Below are 27087 nucleotides of genomic sequence, written 5' to 3'. Positions count from 1 at the left end.
AGACTGTACAAAAAATATAGAAAATATAACATAAACAAAATATATCAAATATAAACATACATCAATGCATATAACAAACAAAATTACATCATTTGCCAATGTCCACCCCAAAAAAGGGAGCTTACCACCTCAAAATTCCCAGAGAGGGCAATTGCCAGGAAAGGGACCACCAAAAGGGGGAAGGCACTACGTGGCCACAGAGGACACACAATGACCAGGCTAAAAAGCGGAACAGAAAACGGAAAAAAGGGGACGTAAAGCCCAAATGCTTGCAATATTAGTCATTTGAAAAAAGATAAGAAGTTGTGACTTCATTTTTACCTTCCTGATCTGCATGGTAATAGTACTGAAGCCAGAAAGCAAGACACATTATCAGGAATTCGGCCATGGCAGCCTCCATTTTTATTTCAGTAAATATTTCCTCCAACATCTGATGAGATAAGTTATCAGCTACTCAGGAAGTGTATTGTTTTCAATAGGTCAGCCTACTCCGAGGGGTTGACTAACTGCAGGGATTAAGACTATAGCAAAGCGAAAGTTAACTTTAGTTTAGTGAATAAAGTGAAGCTGTGTCCACTTTAAGTATCCAATCACATGCAGGAAACGTTAAAAAAAAACAGGATTGTGGCTTGGACATTACTACTTCATTAAAGTGGTTGTAAAGGCTATGCATAAAGGTAAAAAACCTGTGTGCATCAGAGTCCCCAGCCACCCCTCCCCTCCCCAAATACTTACCTGAGCCCCATCTTGATCAAGTGATGTGCACAGAAGCTTTGGCTCTCACAGGTCTCTCCCTCATTGGCTGAGACAGCAGCGGTAGCCTTTGGCTCCTACTACTGTCAATCACAGCCAGCGAACAAATGAGAATAGAGCAGGGGCGGGGAGGAGTACACAGAGCAGCAACTTGGGGGCGAGCCCGCACGGGTGCCCCCATAGCAAGCTGCTTGCTATGGGGGCACTAGGCAGGAGCCTAGTGCCCCCTATTGCACAGAGCAGGTAAGTATGTCATGTTTGTCATTTAAAAAATAAAAACAAACCTTTAATATCACTTTACCGCTTCACTGATTTCACTAAGCTAAGTGAACAGACTCTCTCTCTCTCTTAGTAAATCAACCCTGTAGACTTGGATTAGGAAGGAAGAAGAAGAGCCTGTGTATGTAATAACCAATTACTGCTGCCCCCATGTACAAATATAATTACAATTTATAGTTAGTTTCTGTTCCTAATCAGTTTCTTTAAAACTGCATTAGGACAACACCAGAAAGACTGCTTGCAGAATGTTACAGAAACAACTCGCCAGTGCTGAAATTATCAATAAACATCCATTTAAACTTTTATTCAAAGAGCAAATGTGGCTGCGAAAAATGAGATCCTCTCTGCTCTTTGAAGACAGTCCTGCTTTTTCCTTTTGAAAACACATGTACAGGCCAGAAATCCCTGAGCGCCAGATGTAATCTAACCACAACTTCTGTAAACTCTGGGTAAGCAATTCCCTGGATCTGTAAACAGAAATGTATCTGTGCTAGGAGGAGGATGAAGTGGCTGGCACTTAGGGCAACGTTTTTTGAAACCATACTTACTGTTTAATGGGAACCCATACTTAGACTATAGACATTCAAACATTTATATAGTCTTAGTAAGCAGTAAATTATCTTTAAACCAAGCCCTCACTGACCTATAGAGCTGCATGCCTTGTGGAGCAATTCATTCTTAAAGTTCAGAGCAGAAGCACTAAATTTGTTCAGATGGTTCTCTCAGCTGCTCAGCTCAACCTGCACCCCATCAGGCAGTGACTCCTAGTCTTCCAGCCTTCTAATATCTCATGTAAACACAGAAGAGGTGCAATGGGAGAAGACAGCAAGGGGAGCTGTGCTGCTGACAGATGGAATGGAATGAGATCAGTGCTTCTGTTGTGAAATATGAGGGTTGGTGCTTGAAGCTAGAGAGGTCAGTGAGGGCTCGGTTAAAGCTCATTGTGTTAGTCTCTGAAAAGTTACCTGCGGTGGACTGCTTTTCAGAGAGTGGTACAGGAGTGGTACTGCCACCTCCTGAATGCATGTTTCTTTTTTTTTTTTGAGAGCCGAATGGGGTTTTTGAATACTGCACCACAATTGCAAGCCTAGTGTTTGGCTTGCGGTTGCGGCACGGTCCTGTGCACTTCAATGGGTCACGTTTGGCCACAGCACTGCCTGCTGAACACAGTAGGGGTATCATTTTGCGGTGGCCTGATGCTTTGCGATGCATTTGTACAACTTAATCTGGCTGCTGTGTTATTTAAGGTCTGGGTTACATCTGTACGGTGTGCTCAACTGCCTATTTTTACCTCCCTGGACTGCATGTGTTAAAGGGTTTGTTAACCCATATATATATAAAATTATGCCAGCCCCTCTATTAGAGGCTGGCATAGCACACTGTGGGGTTGATTTACTTAAGGGAAATCCACTTTGCACTACAAGTGCACTGCAAGTGCACTTGGAAGTGCAGTCGCTTTAGACCGGAGCGGAAGATCTGAAATGAGGGGAAGCTCTGCTGATTTCTATCATCCAATCATGTGCAAGCAAAAATGCTGTTTTTTATTTTCCTTGCATGTCCCCCTCAGATCTACAGCGACTGCACTTCCAAGTGCACTTGTAGTGCAAAGTGGATTTGCCTTTAGTAAATAAATCCCCTAGTTTGTAGTTTTAAAAAACGAGTGTTGTAAATACCTAATTTCAACTTTCTTCAGGCCGGTCACATCACTCATGGCCGCTTTACAGCTCTGATCTATTGCTTCTGAGGGAGGGGCCATGATCTCCCTCTGACGTCCGCCGGGGAGGTCACGTGGCCGCTCATCTCCTCCGCAGAAGCCGTGAGAAGCGGCCGTGAGTCACGTGACCGGGCTGAAGATAGCTGTAATTAGGTATGTACACTCCTTGTTTTTTAAAACTACAGACATAATGGGGGTTATTTACGAAAGGCAAATCCACTTTACACTACAAGTGCAAAGTGCACTTGAAATTGCACTGAAAGTGCACTTGGAAGTGCAGTCGCTGTAAATCTGAGGGGTAGATCTGAAATGAGGGGAAGCTCTGCTGATTTTATTATCCAATCATGTAAGCTAAAATGCTGTTTTTTATTCTCCTTGCATGTCCCCCTCGGATCTACAGCGACTGCACTTCCAAGTGCACTTTCAGTGCAATTTCAAGTGCACTTTGCACTTGTAGTTTGCACTTGTAGTTCAAAGTGGATTTACCTTTTGTAAATAACCCCCAGTGTGCTATGTGCTAATTTTATTCTACAAGAATAGCGGCCGGGGGGGCCAGCAGGAGACAGACACAGAGGGGGATGACAGGCAGGAAGGAGGGGGGAGAGAGGAGAGCAGAGGGGACAGTGTATGACGGAGGGACGCACTTTGACCATGGTGATCAGGGCGGAGCTACCCTGGTTACGATCGTCTATTTAGAGAGGGCATACAGGAAGTGACAAGTTCAGTTTTTTTTTTTTTACATTTTAGAGGGGGCAGATTACACAGCACAAGCACTGTGTAACCTGCTTTAAGGGGCCAGAATTTCCATATTTTTTTCATGGGGGGGGTTACCAAACGGCCCCTACTGCTTGTTATGAATATATGCCTAGCCTGACCACTGGTTCACTAAACTCCAATAAAAAAAAATGTTTTTTTAAATACTGTACATCTGCAGGTATCTATCGTTACAGTTATAGGAAAAATATTTACCTTTCTATACTCATGTTTGATCTAAAAAATTCCCAGATGTAATGACACAAATAGTAGATAAAATACTATCGGCATGTGTCCTGCTGTCTGCACAGACCCATATCACCTTCATTTCTAAAGAACATTCTTTTCATGACCTTTTAGCCAGGTGTAACTTTTAAAATATATATACTACAGTAACTGATGAAATAATAATTTTTGAATTGTTTGATATTGCAGCTTGCATACATTGATTGCATTTATCTCTTTATTTTTTTTATTTTTGTATAACTTTTTTATTTGTAGTCTAAGTTTAATTTTAAAAAAAAATCAATATCTTGCCAATTTCTTAGATAAGTACTTTACACAATATGGTTAAAGAATGCAGATTGATTTTGCTTTTCCAGTTAACAAAATAGGTGTGGACACTTAAGAAACAATATTTCAAGCACTGATATTGCTTGTTTGCTTTTGCTGCTCATTTAACTGATGAAATCACCAGAAGGCTAATCACTGTGACCAATTCATAAAGAGCGTGCTGATAATTTAGCACTAATTTGCTGTTAATGTGTTTCCTTAACATCCCTGTAGATCAGTATTCTACATTTTTTTTTTTTTTAGTATTTTTGATTCTGACAGTAAGGTTATACTTATACATTTGTGGATGACAGCTTCACTGATTCGCTGTGTTTTCATTGTCAAATGACCATTCATTAGATTAATTATATTTGTGAAACATTCACTGTACACATTTATTCTTCCCCATTCATCTGAGGCTACTAAGCCATGGCTCACCAAACATCAGGATTTCCATATTTATAATGTGATCAGTGTTACATTTTCTAATACTAATCACTCTTTTAACTTAAAGTGGTTATAAAGCCTCAAGGTTTTTTATCTTCATGCTTTTGTGCTGCAGGATCCCCCCAGCCTCCCCTCTGAGCTCAATCCGATAGAGTGATATGCACAAGAGCAGCGGCTCTCGCTGCTGTCTCCTTCCTCATTGGGCAGATTGGTAGCAGTGGGAGCCATTGGCTGTCATTCAAATGCTGTGATGAAGGAGCAGGGGGCAGGCCAAGTCAACAGAGGCAGACAGGGCGGGTCGAGACCGAGCCCAAACAGATGCCCCCATGGCAAGCTGCTTACACAGGGGGGTACTGGCCAAAGAGGTGGGGCCTGGAGCATTGGCGGGGGACCACAGGAGTGGATGCTGTTGCACAGAGCAGGTGTGTGTATAACATGTTTATTATTTTAATAAAAAGAAAAAAAATGAAGGTTTAATGTTACTATAAACCAGTGCCATCCCATAACACAGGGCGCACAAGTGCCGTCCCCCCTATTCATGCGTCCGGCCCCCTAATCTACATGCAGGGCGCCAGGCACATGGATTCCAATGGGATTTTTGTTTTTTTAAAGCATGTGATTAGAGCCAGAGGCTCTAATGGGCTTCAAAAAAGGGTGGGCTTGGGGCATAGAGCACACCCAGTTGTGTGTTGTGTATTCCTACCTAATTCTCCTCCCAGCCAATTAGGAAGCGGGTCCTGAGACCCATCACCCAATTGGCCGAAAGGAGAAGCGATCCTATTGGCTGTCTAGGAGGAGGAGGGAGGAGACGCACGGCGGAAACTGCTGTGATGCCGAGGAGGAGGAGACACAGGGGAAGCCGCCGCCCGTTGCCCTGAGGAAACGCTGCCCACAACCTAGGATGGGGTAAGTGTGGGACTGGTGACTGACCGACCAACCGGGATAGGGGTGTGGGGCTAGGGGCTGCTCTAAACTGTATCTAAACCCAAAACCAAAAATTTAGCTTACCAGTACATGGTAATACATACTCCTACATAATCCTGCAAATAACATGCTTTTCTGGGTGGAAACATCTTTCCTCCACTGTATCTATGGAGGGAGCCATGATTTTTCCCCTAGGCTGCTCTCCTGGTGTAAACTACAAAACAGTCTGTATCTCTTAATTTCCATTACGCGGGGGACAGGGCAATTGGCAATTTGCAAAACTATTTTCTGTAGTTGCTGAAAATGGTCTTAGCCTCATAACGAAAGCATACAACACATGTAAGGACCATGAACGGAAATATGAAATTTTTGCTCTCAGCTTTAGATATCCTTTAAACAGAATTCCAAAGTATTAAAAAAAGAAACATCATTTAAAGGCTTATGCCCCGAACACTAGATCGTATTTTCCGACAACAAATGTTGGATGTGAGCTTGTTGGCTGAAAGTCCGACCGTGTGTATGCTCCATCGAACATTTATTGTTGGACTTTCCACCAACAAATGTTGCCTAGCAGGTTCTCAAATTTTCCGCCAACAAAACTTTGTTGTCGGAATTTCCGATTGTGTGTACACAAGTCTGATGCACAAAAGTTCACGTATGCTCGGAATCAAGCAGAAGGACCCGTACTGGCTATTGAACTTCCTTTTTCTCGGCTCGTCGTACGTCTTGTACGTCACCACGTTCCCACGTTCGTAATTGTTGGCCAACATTTGTGTGACCATGTGTATGCAAGACAAGTTTGAGCCAACATCCTACGAACAAAATTCCACAGCCAATTTTGTTGGTGGATCGTGTGTACAGGGCATAAGCCCGCCTTTTGCAGATCCACTCTTGCAGACTATTCTTCCAGCCCTTTATCCATATTGAGATACAGACTTTCAGTTAGAGAGCTGGAAGAAGGGTCAATGGACTAGAAGAGCAGCAATCACTATACTTGTGTTCCATTGAGAACTACAAGTCCATCTTTTGTGATGGAGCCCCACACAGATGCATCAATTTCAAATCTGACAACTGATGAGGGGAAGAAGAACCCCTGGATGCTGTCAGAGGGGGATCCATTTTGGGGGTGGTGGGGGGTCCACTTGGAATCATGTTACACCCTAAATACGGCTGTAACATGTAACATGGTCCTAAAGTTGAAGTTAGACACTCTTTAGGATTCTGACAATCCTCCACAGAGCAACTGTCGGTGCAGATAACAAATTGATGTACCTGTGTGGAGGTACACTGAGGGCAGAGTGAGCTCCTTCCTGACACTGCAGATGTCACACAGACAGGGCATCAGCAGAGGATTTTTTAAGCTGTGTGAAACTTGATGGGGATTTATCGATAATAGTTTGGGTCAGGTCTGCTCCCTTTTTGAGATGATGACAGAAGGCAGTGGGCAGATCCATAAATAATAGACAACCTGATATTGGCTATAGAATCCAACCAATGCCTGCTGTCAATCACAAGGAGAGAGTAAACCTGATAGGGAACTTATGTCTCTGCTTCCCCATCAGGCTCTGCCCACTGTCACCATCACTGGTTGGTTGGCGTGGCGGTTGTGAAGCCGTAACAACTAGTGACAGGTGGAAAGGGAAGGAGTTGGTGACAGCAGATGTGCCACCTGCTACACAGAGTACAGAGACTGGCACCCTGCCTGTCCCTGTATGCCAACTTACAATTGGTCTTAATTACCCCTACTTTTGTTATTTCTGAAAGGGAAGTCACTATTTTTTAATTTGATGCGGTAATTAAAAAATATTAAGAACTACCTGAATCTGCCACATGTATCAGTAAAGCTACCAAAACAGGTGGCAGACATTTTTTAATCTTGCGCAGGCCATTTTAAAGAGCCATACCCCCAGAAAAGGCTAATGATGCTATGGCTTTATTGAATTTTCCAAGTATTTGAAAATTTGCAGCAGCTAGACTGAAGTGGATAGATCCTCTAATTATCTAAATGGGAATATGTGTATATTAATATTTCAGCCAGCGCTTGAATTAAGTACCAAAGGATTTTTTACAAATTCACTTGTTCCAGTAATATATCAGATGCTTGCTAATAATTAGTTCATGCTCCTATTCCAGAAGCCTATATTCCAAACAAAACATTACAAAAATTCATACTATAAAGGCAAAGTCAGTGGAACTATGTGCTCAGACCTTCAGTGATTAGAAAATGCCAGGGTTCATTGTAGATGATAACAAATATTGCACAGTAATGAACATGTCATTGAGTTCATTACGCTATAATGATTATTCACCACTAGGGGGCTCACAGTAAATTGTTTGGCAAAATCCCTTAGGAAGTCGGTTCTGGGGTTTTATTGGACGGCTGTCCTGGTGGGTGTTTATTAATATTTGGTTTCAGTTTCAGAAGTAATTTGCAATATGTGACTTACTTATATAAATTGAAAATGCTAGGAAGCATGTGATCTGATGAGAAAAACAATTAGAATTTAGCTCTTTTGTGCATTTTCTACTAATACATATAATGGTGATTGTGCTGAACTGAAACAAGTAAAACGCAAGAAATTCCAATAAAAATGTAAATCTGAATTATCCCAAATTAGCTGTTAGCTATTTTACCTATAAGTTAGTAGTTTATAATAATAAACTAATATTAATAATAATAAAAACTTTAATAATAGTTAATAATTTAATTACAGTATAATAGAAATTACTAAAAATGAAATTATCCAAATGTAATCGATTCATGTCGAATTTTTGTATTTTCCAATTTTCATTCTTTTGGATTTTCGTTCTTTCTGACAGCTCATTTTCATATGCATTCATCAAAAGAGTCTTTTGTTCATGCGGAAGCATGAACGAAAATGCCGAATTGCATCCGAAAACAAATTAGTAACGAAACTAATTGCACATGTCTAGTTAGTAACACTAGATTAGATTTTATGGTGGCCTTTCTTAAAGCTATATTTACAATTATGGTTCGCGGATGAGCTGCAAGGCAGCTGGATGGGGCGAACACATGCCTTGCTTTGTGGCGCATCAAAAATGATCCCTCTGTCCCATTAAGCAAGCACAATTGCCGCCAAATGCAAAATATTCAAGCGAATGATGCTGCGTGGCAACCAAAAGCCAAACTCTAGGCTCGCAGTTGTGGTGTAGTAAAAGCCCATTCCACTGTCAAAAAACACATTCAGGAGGTGGCGGCATCTCCTCTTGAATGCCTGTCAGCCATGCCTGCACCACTCTCTAAAAAGCAGTCCACCACCAATCACTCTTTAAAGAATGAGGCAGGTGTTAACAAGCCCTAAATATTTCAGAATTTCTCAAGAAACAACATTTTAATGGGTTATTCCCCTCAAAACTATGATTTTAGTATTTTCTAACTGACGTCTTAAACCACTTGAAAGTCCTGGGGACTATATAGGTGAGATGTATTCTCTAAAGTCTTAGGTCTGCACACCTACTATGACTGTTACAGGTGGGACCCATACTCTATGTTGAATCACATATAATATAATATATATATTATATATATATATATATATATATATATATATATATATATATATATATATATAATATATATATCACATATAATATATATATTGCATTATCGAGGAAGAAACAGACATGACAACCAAGGGGTGATGGATACAGATCTTTTCCTGTGAGCAGGAGTCATTGAATGAGCTCAGTGGCACAGGTTTGACAGCAATCTGAGGCAACCCAACCTGAGAAATACCAATGTACAGTAAATAAGTAAAAACGAGACATGCAGCCATCTCAAGAGTCCAAAGTCCTTAAATAACAACACGAGAATTGAAAAAACAAAAGGATGCCCACGAGTTTCATGGGCCATTGATCCCCTTTCTGCAGGGCTACAAGAAAAATCCATGCATAAAATAATAATAATAAATGTGGATAACATTAACTAAAAATGGATATCAGTTTTTAGCTTCGTATTGGGTATTTTACACCCCCTAGTGGGCATTCTGCTAAACCAGTGTTTCTCAACTCCAGTCCTCAAGGCGCCCCAACAGGTCATGTTTTCAGGCTCTCCATTATTTTGCACAGGTGATTTGATCAGTTTCACTGCCTTAGTATTTACCACAGTCATTTTATCTGAGGGAAATCCTGAAAACATGACCTGTTGGGGCACCTTGAGGACTGGAGTTGAGTGACGCTGTGCTAAACTACTAACCTTACATATCTGAATGATTTTTTTTTCTTTGACACTTTTTAGTTATTTTCTTCGTATTTATTATATTAATATTATTTATTATTTTATGTTTACATTTAACTTGTAGCCTTGATGAAGGAGGATAGTTGGCCCCCGAAAATTGTTGACTGCCTTTTTGTTTTCCTTTTGATACTTGTTTCATCATTAAAGAACTTTGGACTGTAGCTCTTTTTTTTACTTCTTTACTCTGAAACAGAAATGGTGGGACATACAAAGGATATCAAGAACATGCAATACACTTAAAGTGGACAGGAAGACAGTTAACAATGATGTCAAGAAAAGCTCACTGTTGGAGCATCAAAGATTTATAGGAAATCTGCGAAGGACCCAGCCTGCCAGGCTCCACCTGTTACAACAATATAACTTTTAAGTGAATTGGCTTTTTAACCTACAAGGGCAACCCTTGTCAACTACGGTTCTGGGGAAACCCTAGGGTTCCTCAAGATGTTGCTAGGGGTTCCTTGAGCAATAAGCAATTTCTGCCTTTTAGATAAGTAACCACTTGCGACAATGATCTTTTTTTATCTGTAAGGGAAGATTCTTCCCACTGACCTCAACTATAAAGAGCATTCTTCCCAATGATCATCACACTAATTTATCATGAGCTGTAGGTATAGTATATATTAGTAGGGGTTCCCTGAGACCAGAGCATTATTTCAAGGGTTCCTCCATGTTAAAAAAAGGCTGTACTAAGATGTGACTCCTCCAATATCCAGCAAAACCTGAAAAAGACTGTGATGTGCTCATAATTTAGAATATTCAGAAGGCTGATGGATAGACTATAGAAATCAAATGATTTGTTTTTCTTAAAGGCCAGAGCTAACAACCTATTTTTGCAATTTTCTGTTAAGGGCAGATGTGGAAAGTGCCCTTGTTCACGAGACCCATGTAAGAGTCTCTGCTGGCAGCGGTCCTAAGTTTTAGGAAAATAGGCTTGTTTTCCACTGTGGGTATTGCAAAATAAACAACACATGCTCAAATGACCAATAAATCATAAGATACTTCTTGAAATCGCTTTTCCTCAGACTGGCAATTTATGATGTTGCTGAGGGTAATGTTTCCTGTTGCCTAACTACAGCAGTGAGCATTGTTCAGATTTATTTTATGTTTATTTTAGCTCAAGCAAACAATTTAATTAGATTTTTTTTGTCCCAATCCTGAAATCTATTGGTTATTGTATTATTACAAATCTGTTGGAAAAGTTGGATTTCTGAAATTCAGCAGAGAGCTATAAGGGAACCTGTTATGAGAAAATATGAAGGTTGTCCTTTCTTTCATTAAATTGCCTGGTTGTCATGCTGATGCTCGTTCTTCAGTAATGTAAGTTACTGACTTAAAGTTCAACTCCTCTAAATTTGAAAATTGTCCCTTGCAGAGGGGCTGCTCCCACACTGCAAGGGTTACCTGCTTGTTTAGTCTAGGGGAGAGGAGAAGCACTTTACCTTACTTGATCTTCTGCTCTACCAGCAGATGGTGGTCCCCCATGCTCAGGTGATGGACTGTCCCCTTGGCATCATCACATCAAATGTAGGGTTTTGAACCCTGTGTTGGTCTTGATGATGACAGGATATTAGACTGCCAGAGCACGAGGGAGAAGACTCTGTGGGGACCATTCTAGCAGCATGGAGGAGCGGAGCATCAGGCATGTAGGTCTTCTTTTCTTTGTGACCTAGACCTAAACAAGGAATCCATCCTTGCAGTGCAGGTGCAGCCCCACTGCAAGGGAAATTTTTAAGTTTCCCGGTGTTGGATTTTAAAACAAGTGGGCAGATCAGAACGTCTCGCTTTTTCCTGACTTTCTTGATCAATTTACTGAAGTTCATTGTTTAAGAAAATATATAAGCTTCAGCATAACTGCCAAGCAGATAAGATTTTTAGAAGGAGGTCAGTAATCTAACAGTTTGAAACAAAAAGAAAAACTTTGCCCTCGATAGACAATTTGTTTTTTGAAATACAGAGAAATTATCAATTTGGTTTATAGGACTTAATTTGCAAACATATAAGGAAATCCTCCATGTTATGCTGAAATAATCCAGGTGTAGATATGAAGTATTAATTTCAGAATGTACATTTCAATTCACTGTCATGGGATAGGTTTAGCTTAAAGGTTAAGTTAAGGTGCTTTTTCCATGCATGAGCAAAGCACAAGTTCACTTGAAGGCTCTATTCACACTTTTGTATTGTGGTACAATGCGTGTTGCTGAAATGCATGGCAAAGCATTTGCCCTATGACATGTGCCAAGCACCACAACACGCAATAAAAAAAAAAGAATCAGTGCATTTTTTTGTCTGTTGAAGTGCATTGACAGCCCACTCTTAATGGATAGGTTGCCTGCTAATACACCGCTAAAGTGCAAAGAGGCCCATATAGGACATTTGGTTGCATCTGAATTGCTTTCCTTTTCTATACAAGTCAACATAAATTGCAAAAGTAGCTTAAAGCATCTCAGAAGCAACTTAAAGCAGCTTAGCTATAACCTAAAGAAACTCTAGAGTAGCTCATGGGAACTTAGAAGCAGCCTAAAGCAAGTCAAAAGCATACTGAATTCAACTTGCATCTGAGTCTGAAACCCTTGTACTCAAGCACCCTAAGATGTTAAAACGTTCTTTACTGTCTACTTTGCCAGTTCACAATTGATCTTGTTACTTTTTGTGATAGGCTATATAACATTCCAACCAGCACAAATATCTCAGTCATTTGGTTCCCTTATGGTCTGAGGTTTTAAATGTTTCACAACCTACAATTTTATATATCATATTCTTGTACAAAGTGCTGACTTGTACCTATTATCTGCTGCTTGACGCAATCATAAAACTTAAAGACAGAATCTATCAAAGTGTGTCTAGCTTGCAGTGCTCATTAAACATGCCTCTTGTTTATGGCATGCAATATTCCCCAAAATGACAAGCTTTCGTATCCACTGGGCTGCATTTACTGCATATTTTATGACAGCTCATTCGTGTTTTATCACACCATGGCGACTCCTTTCATAATAATTTCGGCCCCAGTAACACAAAAATTCTGTTTGCAGCTATCAGGTTTGGACGGATGCCTCAGGCTGAGAAGGAGAAGCTCTTGGCTGAGATTTCCAGTGACATCGACCAGCTGAATCCGGAGTGCGCCGATCAACGGGTTTTGGCCAAGCACTTGTATGACTCATATCTCAAGTCCTTCCCTTTAACAAAAGCCAAGGCAAGGGCCATCTTGACAGGAAGGGCAACGGACAAATCAGTGAGTGGGCGTTATGTGTATAAATCATTAACTGGGATTACATTTAAAACAATTGTATTTTCTGCTTGCATTATATATAGGTCTATGGAAGGTCAACTTCCTTTTGTAAGTGCTGCACACATCTTGGCAAATCCAGATTCATAAAGTCATCAGCAAGGGGTGACTATAGAGAGGAAAATGTTATGTAAAAAAAAACAAAAATAAGTAATAAATTATTGCAATATCTAATAACATCCAGTGTTTAATATTGGCAGAATGCCTAAGTTTACTTGCTTTACTACAAAAAAGCTGCTATTTCAACCAAGCTAATTTTCTGACAATTTGAGTGTGCCTGTTGACTGTTATCACAGTCTGTACCTTGTATTATCTGACTGTTTTACATTGGAATAGTATTAAAATGAACTAATAGAACTCGCCCTGGATCAATAGGGCTTACAGTATGTTAGCATTATCTTAATACATAAATAATGTCAGTACAAATAACCTAACTGGCAAATAGAAAACACTCTTCAAATGTATCAAAAGCCAAAGATTGTTTTAAATAGAGTTAGGAAGTTCTAGAAACTTGAGGTTCTTCAATGCTGGCTGCAACCCCATTGGAGAGATTTGCCCTCTCTATTTCTCAGGATGCCAACTGTCCCGGGGACAGAAAGTGATGAGAAATAAAATAAATACTCGGCTTTTGAGAGATTTCCATGCACTTCCTTTTGCGTTTTCAAAACATGAGGTGAAGGGACATCTTACCAATGGGAAATAGCAGCATGTTTGGCTATAGATACACTTTAAAGTTACGTTTATTTTAAGATAAATATTAAAATGAACCTTTAAACAAAATATGGGGATGGCCATTTTGGACCTTTTTTGGAAATGACTAGGTATGAAGATAAGAAAAACCAGAAGTATCTGCATAGTAGGTTAGTGACCCAAGGTATTGAACTAAAAGGTAGTTGACTGGCTGGTATACTAACATTTTGCTTCAGAACTTTGAATCACTGGTCAGTTGTGCAGATTAGGCCTTCTGACTCTTATTTGCCTTTCGGATTTGCTAGTTTGTTCTGTTTAAAATACTTAAACTGGCTATACACTATACAGAGCTGATAGGCAAATCTTCTGCTGTGGTTATTGTATTCTGACAGATGGTCAGAATACCTGAACAGCAGGAAACAATCTTACACCCGACTCTAAGAATGTCGGGGCCGTGAGGGCTATCAACTAACTGAATTTTGTCCGGTTCATCAAGAAACTTGAACAGTGTATGGCCAGCTTACAGCTATCGGGTCAGTATATTACCAGAAAATCGACATATTTTTTTTAATGGTAGCCTCATATTTTTGTTTCCTCGACCGCTTGTTTAGTGTAGTGTGGTACAAATGTAGGGAGTACACATTTTGAGTTATTATGTAGAGACTCAGCCTAACTGCTAAACAACTGCTGAGATAAAATATCAGCCGAGGAAGGGGCATATTGTTCTTAGTGAGTTGACCAAATCATAGTCTTACATTTTGAGAAGAGCAGTAAAGGACAACTACTGTGTAGACCTGCACAGGAAGCATGGCCTGAACATGTAACAAGCTAACATGGCTACCTTCACGTACCTTTTTACATATGCATTTACAAACCGGTATATTTAAAAAATGTAAAAAACATAGATTCCCTTTTAGAGGACTTTTACTAGTGGTTTTTAGTTATTAGCAGTGAGGGAAGTTATGTAAATAGTGTGTAAGTCTATATTGTAAAAGTATGTATTTTAATAGCATGTATCTCTTTCCTTAGCCTGTGGTAATCTATGATATGAATTCTCTGATGATGGGAGAGGATCAAATCAAATGCCAATACTCCATGTCACCCTATTTGGAGCAAAACAAGGAAGTTGCCATTCGCATTTTTCAGAGGTGTCAGTCTCGTTCTGTGGAAGCTGTGCGGGAGATCACTGAATTTGCCAAAAACATCCCAGGATTTGTGAGCCTGGACCTGAATGACCAAGTAACTCTCTTGAAGTATGGTGTCCATGAGATCATATTTACAATGCTGGCCTCTCTCATGAATAAAGATGGCGTTCTCATTGCTGATGGACAAGGCTTCATGACACGGGAGTTTCTCAAGAGCTTGAGGAAACCTTTTTCTGGGTTTATGGAACCCAAGTTTGAATTTGCCATTAGGTTTAATGCACTAGAACTGGACGACAGCGATCTAGCCATCTTCATAGCTGTCATCATACTTAGTGGAGGTAAGATGTTCTCTGTGCTGAACGCCAAATTAGTTGTATTTCTAATGGAGGCAAAACTGTTTTTATTTATTTGTTTGCAATGATGCTGTATTCAAATGATCAATGTATGTGATAAGAGATAACTCTTTTAAAGGGGTTTCCATTTTAAATAGACATCTCCCATCGGCTTCATAAGTCAGTATATAGTGGCCATTCTCAACAAGGGTTCTGTGGCACCTTAGGATTCTTTTAGAGGTTGCTGGGACCTCCATCCTAATGGTGCCTGCGTACTGTTAAGGCCAATGTCTCTTGGCAGAAACAACTGCATGGCACCAGTGGGGCCTCCCATTTTGTCTCTGAGATAGGTTAACACTAACAGTAAGGGATGGATTCTTCCCATTGACCTTTAATGGAAGAGGCATTATTCACACTGACCACCAGTGTGAATAATGCCACTTGCAGGCATTTCTCCACAGACCATCTTTGTAGGGAGTCACCACACTGATCAACAAAGTAAGGGGGTCTGTGTTTGTACCTTTCAGGCCATTATTTGCATTTGATTTACTTTAATTTTGATGAAAATACTTTTGTCACTTTGAACAGAAACAGTATACACATTGGGCATCAAATACTCTAGGTATGCCACCTTCTTAATTTTTTTGTTGATTATAAGTATATCTATTTTTTCCTGCTAAAGAGCTGTAGATGCCATGAGCTGTAGATAGAATCCTTTTTTCTGGGGTTCCCTGAGACCTAAAACGTATTTAAAGGGTTCCTTCAGGGTAAAGGTTGAGAAATACCTATATAGAGAGTAAGGAGCCAACTACAGTAAACCATAGTAATCAGCCAGTTTTTATTTTACTGTTGTAGGACAGTTTTGAGATGCTTGGCAGTTTGTTGCTAAAACTAATTACATTTGCATATCATCATTGTCCTATTTACTCTAAAATGTAAAGTATAGCAACCCATAGCAATAAGCCTAAAAGTGACCCCCCTCCCAGAGTATTTATATATGCCAACGGCATTAGCATTTACTCTCTTTTGAATTTTGTGCATTTAGGACTCCATTGGGGTGATTGGATAGCACTAGTGTCATTATGAGGGAACTGTAAAATGGAGGACTCGTCAGATTTGAGAAGTTACTTTTAGTGAAAATAAATACTTCTGGTTTCTGGAGCTTTCTTTGGTTGTCAATGCTGATCTTCTGAAAATGCATCACAAATTTTAAAAAATGTGCTGACAATAATAAATAAGATGGTTGCCTATCTGGTGCAAGAGTCTCTTCAGCAGCACACAATTGGGATGAATTCCAGCCTGGTGGTTTCTTAAATGTGGCCAGTGTTGGGGCACTTTGAATTTTTGGGGATCAGAATGCAGCAGATATCAAATCAGTCCCAACCTCAAGAAGCAAAAAACTCTAATAAAAAACTAAAATATTATTTTTTCCCAGAGATCGCAGCTCTGCAATTCAGTTCCCATAGTGGGTTGTGGAAGACATTATTGGCTCAGTAGGCAATCTTGTTGCTTCCCCTTGGACATTCCATCAGCCTTTTAAAGTGTATCTAGACACAAGAATGTAATATATTGTATCCTATTGATCCTGGCTGTATTTGTTTTCTTTTTTTTGGCTTTCTTTTGTTTCTTCATTGTCACCTGGTGATCCATCCAGTAGCACGCTTCCTGTCCTAGGGTGACAGTGCTTAATCAATACATTGTATCTGTGAAGTGGCAATGTTATCGCCCTAGGACGGCAAATGTCTTAGAACTGCAAAACATCTCTTCTCACCTTTATAATGTGTATTTGTGTGTGTGTGTGTGTGTGTGTGTGTGTGGGGGGTTACACAGGAAGTTACAAGCTCGTACTCATGGGATTTCTGGCAGGATCAACAAGTATAAGGAAAAAAGGGGGGGAAGGGGGCGAGAGAAAACCCCCTAAAAAAGAAGGTCCGCTCAAGAACAAACTGTTGTGAACCTAAATAACTTTATTGTGTCATAATACTTAATAGAACAAGGGGGGGCAGTGTGCTACCTTGTCATTCCATGCAGAGGCAGTGATATTTGAATACCTAAATGTAACTGTATACCTAGGCAGTTTGGATTTACTCTGTATACAACTATTATATGCAATTTTATTTTATTTGCATTAATTATCTCCACCTTATGCATGGATGACAATACATAATATGTGAGCTGTAATTTAACTGAAATGACAGCCTGTTCCTCCCCTTTATTTCATTTGTTTCATCCCTTTTGTTGATTCAGTCAACAAATGGTATGGGTGATATTAGGGGCACAATACTATAAATTAAGTAGGCTATTTTAAGCCGGTCATTGAACCCCCCCTATATACGTTTCTCCCCTCCCTCTCTCCAGAACCTAAATTGGATGAACTCAAGGTGTCCCTCCCCCCCCCTTTTTTTCTTCAGGATCAACAAGTATTTTTCTGAACTTGCAGAAAATGTACATACAGTATCTCACAAAAGTGAGTACACCCTTCACATTTTTGTAAATATTTTATTATATCTTTTCATGTGACAACACTGAAGAAATGACACTTTGCTACAATGTAAACTAGTAAGTGTGCAGCTTGTATAACAGTGTAAATTTGCTGTCCCCTCAAAATAACTCAACACACAGCCATTAATGTCTAAACCGCTGGCAACAAAAGTGAGTACACCCTAAATGAAAATTGGGCCCAAAGTGTCAATATTTTGTGTGGCCACCATTATTTTCCAGCACTGCCTTAACCCTCTTGGGCATCACAGGTTGTCACTGGAGTCCTCTTCCACTCCTCCATGATGACATCACGGAGCTGGTGGATGTTAGAGACCTTGCGCTCCTCCACCTTCCATTTGAGGATGCCCCACAGATGCTCAATATGGTTTATGTCTGGAGACATGCTTTGCCAGTCCATCACCTTTACCCTCAGCTTCTTTAGCAAGGCAGTGGTCGTCTTGGAGGTGTGTTTGGGGTCGTTATCATGTTAGAATACTGCTCTGCGGCCCAGTCTCCGAAGAGAGGGGATCATGCTCTGATTCAGTATGTCACAGTACATGTTGGCTTTCATGGTTCCCTCAATAAACTATAAGCTCCCCAGTGCCGGCAGCACTTATGCAGCCCCAGATCATGACACTGCCACCACCATGCTTGACTGTAGGCAAGACACACTTGTCTTTGTACTCCTCACCTGGTTCCCGCCACACATGCTTGACACCATCTGAACCAAATAAGTTTATCTTGGTCTTATCAGACCACAGGACACGGTTCCAGTAATCCATATACTTAATCTGCTTGTCTTCAGCAAACTGTTTGTGGGCTTTCTTGTGCATCATCTTTAGTAGAGGCTTCCTTCTGGGATGACAGACAAGCAGTCCCCCCACCCCTTCAACCTCTGCAGCAATGCTGGCAGCACTCATATGTCTATTTCCGAAAGAGAACCTCTGCATATGAACCTGAGCAAGTGCTCTCAACTTCTTTGGTCGACCATGGTGAGGCCTGTTCTGAGTGGAACCTGTCCTGTTAAACCGCTATTCGGGCTTGGCCACCATGCTGCAGCTCAGTGTCAGGGTCTTGGCAATCTTCTTATAGCGTAGGCCATCTTTCAGTAGAGCAACAATTCTTTTTTTCAGATCCTCATAGAGTTCTTTGCCATGAGGTGCCATGTTAAACTTCCAGTATGAGAGAGTGAGAGCGATAACACCAAGTTTAACACACCTGCTCCCCATTCACACCTGAGACCTTGTAAAACTAAGGAGTCACATGACACCAGGGAGGGAAAATGGCCAATTGGGCCCAATTTGGACATTTTTACTTAGGGGTGTACTCACTTTTATTGCCAACGGTTTAGACATTAATGGCTGTGTGTTGAGTTATTTTGAGGGGACAGCAAATTTACACTGTTATACAAGCTGTGCACTCACTACTTTATATTGTAGCAAAGTGTAATTTCTTCAGTGTTGTCACATGAAAAGATATAATAAAATATTTACAAAAAAATGTAAGGGGTGTACTCACTTTTGTGAGATACTGTAGGCTGAAAAAGAAAGCAATCGCAGCCACAACATGTAAGTATTGGTCAGCTGCAATAGTTTACATTTTTGTTCTTGGGTCAGTGACTTAGAAAGTACTGAAACCAGAGATTCTCCATGACAGCCAGGCAACTATGATTTTCAGAAGGTCAGCAAAGGCCCATGTTCTTTTCAATTGATGAATTTTCCTTAGAAAGGATAACAAATTTGGCCTTATTTTGTCAAGAGATGTGTTTATTAAGAAACTGTATACACAAAGAGCTTAAGATGCATAGAATCACATGAACACAGAAGGCTGGTTAGCCATTAATAACATGATTATTATAGCATATTAGCAAACTTTCATCCAGGACTAAATTACTTGACAAGGAATAACTGGGTTATATAAGTGAAAAGGCTCCTGCAAGAATATCCAAGTGTCCATTTCTTTTATACAATGACAGGAACATCATGCATAAACAGTAGACAGACATGCATTCTCGATACAACCTCCAAACAGTCTCTGTTGTACTCTGTTGACTTTATTGATGTATACACTTGCATTGCCCACATATCTATGAATTGGGTAGACACCTTTATCTTATAATTGTCTTGGGAGAATAAAGTCAGCCATAGATGGTTTGAATTTCGACCGGTTCAGCAGGAATCGGCTGAGATTCGAACCATGTATGGATGTATGGACAAGTTGAATGTATCAAGTTGATCGATCGATCAATTTGGGTACAACCAGCCTGCTGGATTTTACATGCGATCATTGCTACCAGCTGGTATAGCCACTAGCAATGATCACTGTCTTCACTCCCGCCGATCCATTGTAAGCCGCCCCCCCCCCCGGTAGAATACAATGGATTGGCGGGAGGGATTCCCCCGTCGACACTGTCTGTGTTAATGGGGCAAACATGTGAATTTCTTTGCTCCGTGTATGGCCTGCCTAACATAGATCAGCTCTGTTCAGTCTTTCCCCTAGAATGATTGGGTCTAACATGTCTACTGTTGTCAGTAGGTAACTGGAACTCCCACTCCATTTGAAGGTTTAGCACCTCTGTCAAGCTTGTATTGCTGCCTGTGTCCCCATTGAGATTTACTCTATCTGTTTGTCCTAGGGGCCACTGTATCTGGTGCATAAAGTAAGGTGAAAAACAAACTATTACAGTTGTCATTGTAATAGGATGCAAGGGCATATTTCCCAGTAGGGACACATATTGAAAGTTGGAGATTCTCCTTGCTTTCCAGATAGCAACTACTTTTTCTTGTGGTCTGGGATGTGATAGTACATATCTCAGTTATGGTAACAGATAAATAATACCCACTCCATCTAGGGCTGGAGTTCTACTGTAATGATTGTTGCTTGATAAAGTCAAAACTGGCAGGATCAAGTGACCATCATCTAACCTGTATGGCTTTTTTCAGGCTTTTTTCCCTTTACCTGCTGATCTTGCCGATCTGTGCTCTGGTGACAATACTCACTCACCATACTGTATCTTTGAGGAGCAATGTTGCCACTGTAGGGCAGGGCTACAGAACACCTCCCTTCTCCTCTTCTCTATAACATAGCAGGAAGTGTTCTGTAGTTCACCAAACAAACTGGGAACAATGTAGCTGATAAGATTGTAGCAGAGCCATGGAGCACAGCAAGGTATCAGCTTACTATTTTAATTGGCAGGATCAACAGATGTTTTTTCAAATATTGAACAGATACAACAAGATATATGCAAACATTTTCAACAGTATATTTAACAGACCAAAAGGGACCAAATAAGAAAAGTTTACATACACTCTACCAGACACAGGTGAAAAGATATTCTAGCTGCTTCTCTTCTTTCCTGGTGCTTTGGCTTTGTTGCTAGTACTAGGCAGGACTTGTTCCATTGCGCTCAGCTACATTTAGATTTTTTAAGAGTTGGCATCATCGTTAGGCAGAGAAAGCAGATTGGTTAAAGTGTAACTGTCCAGTAAACGTGAGATTAAAGCCATGTCATCTGAGGATAAGTTTACTGTGCTAATTTCTTTATAGTTGTAGACTATATAAATGCAGCAGGTTCAAACCAGGTCTAGATATAGATCTGCAATAAACTCTATCTTGTTCAGTACTATATAATACAATCTTGTATTGTATCACATTAATCTCATACATGTATATATTTTGTTTGTTAAAGCCTTTAGATTTTAAAGCGAATCTGTCATAAATGCACACATGACACCCTCTTAAATGGAACCCATAATTCTGTGACTCCTGAGCAGCTTGCTACCTTCAGTGAATTCACATTGTTCTATGTGCACGCATGGTATTGCATATGTCTTGGTGTCAATGAGCTCATATAGTTTGTCCTTCATTTTCACGCTAAAGTCCCAAGCACACTGGGCATTTAGCCCCGATGTATGGAGCTCTAGCCTTTAGCTGTGAGCAGAGGGCACAGGTCCGCTGCAGGCAGCCTGCCAAACTCTATTACAAGGCTAAAGCTGCTGTGACAGGACAGGGCGTGACGATGTACCCAACAAGAGGAATGTTTAGGTCGGTAGGTGCCAAGGGCCGAATGTCCAGAGTGCAAGAAATCTGCATTCTGGGAAATGGTCCTTGGGCTCATACTGTCCTAAATGTACTACAAGTACTGAGTACCGCTAGGTGCGCCATCCAGTCCTGTCCAGCTCCAGTAGCTGCCAGACATTAGTAAGAACCTCTGTCAGCCAAGAATTCCATCTTTCTAGTTTGGGGAATAGTCATTGTATTATATATCAGGGAGGATGATCTCCCCAGCAGGAAGACCAACAAATAAAAAAAACTGGCAAACACATGACAATGCACGAAAAAGGATTTCCATGATTTTTTTAAAAGGCTCTATCAACACCAGCGCATTTCTCTTCCATGCATCTCCTCTATTCCTTTTCTGGTAACAAAATTTTGGATTTCCTATCACTTTCTGTCCCGGGGCAATCACGATGGATGATCTCCCTAGCAGGAAGACTGACAGGAAGAAAAAAAAACTTGGCCAACACATGACAATGCATGGAAGAGGATTTACAATATTTTTTATAAGGCTCTATCAACACCTGGGCATTTCTCTTCCATGCGTCTTGGAAGAAAGTAGAGGTGATTTTGTTTTTGGTGCAACAAAATGCATTTTTGCCCATATAAAAACAAAAAAGATAAAAATAAAGTAAAAATACACTACAGATGCACACGTGTGAACCTAGGCTAAACAAGAGGCTTTGTCTTTAAATACACTTTAATTACTTTCCCAGTGACAACAGTAATGCGCGTACACACGGTCGGACTTTTTCTTCTACAAAAGTCCGAAGGACGCCGACGAACCAAATCCGGCGGACAATCCGATCGTGTGTGGGCTTCCCCGGACTTTCGGCTGACTTTTCCAGCCACAAATCTGACGGACTTTAGATTCGGAACATGTTTCAAATCTTTATGTCATAACTCCGCCGGACCCAGAAATCCGCTCGTCTGTATGCTAGTGCAAATCGACGCTAGGGCAGCTATTGGCTACTGGCTATCAACTTCCTTATTTTAGTCCGATGTACGTCATCACGTACAAATCTGTCCTACTTTTGTGTGATCGTATGTAGGCAAGTGCGTTCGTTAGAAAGTCCGCCGCAAGTCCGCCAAAAGTCTGTCGAAAGTCTGTCAGACGGGCTGTCTGACTTTTGTAGCCGAAAAGTCCGACCGTGTGTACGCGGCATAACACATATAGCAATAAAAAGTAGATGGAGACTGCAACTCTTTTATAAGTGTTACTGTCACCACCTATGTTTTAGGAAAGCCAACTGGTATCAACAGGTATTTTTGCACTCAATAAACAGCTATAACAAAACATATCAAAATTATTTTATTTAGTTTTTTTTAGTTATTCAAAGTTGTATGTATGGTATTTTTAGCTAAACAAAAGATAGCTCATGGTTATGGTTTAAATACAATTTTAGGCTTTTTGTGGATGTGGGTGATGGGAAGACTATTTAACTATGGCCACTAGTCATCTTTTTCATTAAGGACAAGCAAACTGTGCTTCATTGGTAAAGTTTACTGAACTGAAGAATTTAGAAGATGTTTGCTAACAATGACCTCAATGAGTATCCCAGGTCTAAAACATGAAATGGGAATGCAGGCATGCCACGTCCAATTGTATTAAGTTTTGTCAGTTCTGTAAAGACTCATTAATCAATATAGCAGTGGCTGATATATTAATATTTATGTAATGTGAAAGAAGTTGCTGCTACAACTAAACCAATTTTTTATCATCAACATCAACTGTATTATTTTTTTAAAGGAAATTTTTTATTGGTTTTCCATAAACAAGAAGAATCACGTGTACTGCATAAAGGACATATAACAATTAGTATACCATTGCAATACATTCAAATACCAGCCAGTCATATATATAATGGCATACCATTCTATCGTAAAAGCCAAATGACCATATATATTGCGCCATCTTAATTTTCCGCAGTATTCATGTCTACATTTATAAGTTATTAATCAATTGGTATGGTAGACTGTCATTCCAACCATATGCAAAAACTGAACAAAAAGGTCTGGATGGCTGCACTCCAATGAAAAACGATTTCTTTATTGTTATAATAAATCCATGCAGCAAGGATAAAACCACAGACGCGTTTCACACCGTTATAACAGGTGTTTATTCATGAGTTATGATATAGCACCTGCTATAACGGTGTGAAACGCGTCAGTGGTTTGATCCTTGTTGCATGGATTTATTATAACAATAAAGAAATCGTTTTTCATTGGAGTGCAGCCATATGGACCTTTTTGTTCAATTTTTGCATATGGTTGCATATCGAGCCGCACCCACACCTGGAGAGGGGAGAGATCATTAGGAAGTAGACACCTGGACCGGGTTCTTCTTTTTGTTTCTGTCATTCCAACCAGGGGGACCAAAGTTTTTTTCTTTTTAATTTCTGGGGGCATCCTTGAGCTTGTGCATTCATTTATGCATAGGGATAGTTTGGTTAACTAGTCTAAGCCATTGAGTTAGAGTGGAAGGAACCTATGACTTCCACTGGATTGCTATGTTTCCTAGCATAAAAAAATAGAAATCGTAGAAGAAGCTTTTTATAATTAGATAAGTCAGAGTCCTCTTAATACCCCAATAAACATCTAGAGGTGTTACATATATTGGGCAGCTGGCGGCTGGAATTTATAAAGTCAGTGGCTGTAGACCAGAAGGTACACATGACTGGGCATTCCCAAACCATATAATAGAACGTGCCATTGTCAGATGGACATTTGGAGCAAAAAGGAGAGGAAAGTAACTAAGATATATGGGGGACTGTATTTTTAAATGAATGCTCCAATCTTGAGGCAAACTGAAAAGGCAGAAAAAGAACTGAAAATCGAAATTTCACAAACTTATTTGTGTGTAGTTATACAATGCTTTTCTATGTCATTCTACATACACCTTAGTAAAATATAATCTGTTAAAGTGGTTGTAAACCCCGCTTGGTCATTTTTACCTACAGGTAAGTCTATAATAAGGCTTACCTGTAGGCAAAATGAATATCTCCTAAACGCGCACCGTTTAGGAGCTATTCACCCTGCATTTAGCCAGTGACTTTACTGGCACATGTGCTCTGAAGGTCCGGCATACCTTGACGAAACTTTTAGAGCTTTGTCCCAGAACAGAGGGCTCCCGCGTGCATGCGCAGGAATGACGTCATCGCGGCTCTGTGCCAATCACATAGCTGGAGCTTGCGAACCCGGAAGAATTATGTCAGCCCTCTCAGCGATGACTTTACAGCACTAGAGGGCTTTGTTCCAAGGTGAGTATTTTATAATGTGCTAGTATGCGATGTTTACTAGCACATTATGCCATTGCCTTGCAGGTTTTTTTTTTTTTAAACATCCATGGTTTACAACCGCTTTAAGATATGTTTACAGCATCAGGCAGCTATTGTATGGTAGATTAGACATGTTACTTACAGATCCTAAAACTATGAGCATATAACATTAACAGCTGGCAGAGATGCCATAAATTACCATACACTACCTATCTCTGTCGATCCCTGCAAACACTATAAAAGCAACATTATACAATAAATGGGTTGCTAAGATTTTCTTGCTGGGCTAACTAAAGATAGGAACATATGGATGATATACCAAATAGCTCTTTCTCTATTGCTTGTAATTAGCTTTTGCTTCTTAGGCTTCTAACACAGCACTGGGCTTGGACTGCCAGTCTGGCAACACTGGCATTGGCTTGAAATATTTTTAAAGTAGCACTCAAAAACACCAAGATAAAAATTAAAAGCCCATTGAAAGAAAAAATAACAAAGACAGCTATTGATTGTTGCAATAGTCACCTTCAATCTTGAGATTCATCCCATAGTACTTTTTTCTGGCACTAGATGTCTTCAGCCTGGTGGTCAGCATTATTCATTCTGGACCCTCCCCAGCCTGTGACTGGACAGTGAAAGAAGAAGCAGCACAATGATGAGCTTATTTCTGTGTTATGCTACTTTCTCTTCAGCATGCTTCCTGACAGCACATGATTTGATTGGCTCCCTGTACTGCTTCCTCCTTTCCCATGCCAGCCTTGCTATGAAGAGACTGCAAGAGGCTGATACATGGTGAAATTCTGGTACATACACTGGGTGAAAAAAAAATATTTATTGATACTGTAATTACAGAGCTGCATTCATTTGTGTCTTTCATATCTGCTTACAGTTCAGCCATAATGGGAGATTTTGAAATTGTTGTTCTTCAATTCTCTATGTTTATTTTTTTCCAGATCGTCCTGGATTGTTAAATGTGAAGCCCATAGAAGACATTCAGGATACAATGCTACAAGCGCTGGAGCTACAGCTTAAGATAAACCACCCAGACTCCTCCCAGCTCTTTGCTAAACTTCTCCAAAAGATGACGGACCTTAGACAAGTTGTGACAGAGCATGTTCAGCATTTGCAGGTTATAAGGAAAACAGAGGCCGAGATGAGCCTTCATCCACTATTGCAAGAAATCTACAAGGACTTGTACTGAACATCTGACAATACCTTCATGACTTCATTCAGCGATTATCGCTAACATCTGCAATGGCTCTACAAAATTTTGTGTAGATTCTTCACTCAAACTTATTCTAGAGTTAAGAGACCTTGTAGAAATATGATTAACATCTAAAGAGAGCAACAAGGTCTTCCATGGAATCAACCTTCGAATCTGCAAGAGAAGCACAAGGACTTGTAATGATCTCCTTCTTCCACATGAGATCTACAAAGACTTGTACCCACCCACATCTACAAGAGGCCTGCCAGTACCTGTATGGAACTAACCTTTTTTCTAATTATGTATTTTTACAATTTGCACTATTTTTATGAGGGAAAACAGTAAAAACATTACTGTGACAAAGCCTTAAAAGACACAAAGCTTTCATATAACTGGTCTATTTTATGCAACTGGTTTATAAAACATATGTACAATTACCTTTTAATATTAAAATGTGTTATAAAAGGATATGTGTGGTGGATTGATATTAATTTGTGACACTATACTTTATATGGTAAATGGCACAGAATATAATTTCCCTGAATTGTTCTCCACATTCTTTCATTATCATTTTTTACAATGGTAGACATTTTTTATTTTTACAGATTACCAAGATTTTGTCATTGCATAGATACATAATACAGAATGCTAATATCAAAACATTACCAGCAGCACTCAGCCACCCAATAGCCTTTAAAATTACCAATGTGAAGAAAGACTTTTAGTTGGCAGTGGCACTCCTTCTGCAAAATTGTCCAAATATATCATATATTGGCAAAGTGAGTCTAAAGGAAAAACATTTCTATTGATTTTGGTTAGAGTAGGGAGGGGGTTAGAATCTCTGACTTTGCTTGCATTGATTTATGAAAGACCATTTTTGCAAGACCAAGCTTTTAGTATTCTTTGAGGAGGTAAGCTGTAATTTGGATAAAGGAAGCCTT

The 27087-nt window shown here is 40.0% G+C and overlaps 1 protein-coding gene across 3 annotated transcripts in view; it reads left to right on the top strand.

The window, feature by feature from the left end:
* PPARG (peroxisome proliferator activated receptor gamma) overlaps nt 1–26611 on the top strand; it is a 102861-nt gene extending 76250 nt beyond the window's left edge. For all 3 annotated transcript variants that reach the window (XM_073592358.1, XM_073592357.1, XM_073592356.1), the window contains 3 exons: nt 12710–12909; nt 14683–15136; nt 25896–26611. In XM_073592358.1, the coding sequence (XP_073448459.1) occupies nt 12710–12909; nt 14683–15136; nt 25896–26143 (902 nt within the window). In that variant the 3' untranslated portion in view covers nt 26144–26611. The remainder of the gene's footprint in view (nt 1–12709; nt 12910–14682; nt 15137–25895) is intronic.
* The last annotated feature ends 476 nt before the right edge of the window (nt 26612–27087 follow it).

Source organism: Aquarana catesbeiana, linkage group LG07, assembly GCF_042186555.1.
Source record: "Aquarana catesbeiana isolate 2022-GZ linkage group LG07, ASM4218655v1, whole genome shotgun sequence".
In the NCBI taxonomy this organism is placed as follows: Eukaryota; Metazoa; Chordata; class Amphibia; order Anura; family Ranidae; genus Aquarana; species Aquarana catesbeiana.
This window is presented reverse-complemented; position numbering and strand designations above follow the sequence as displayed.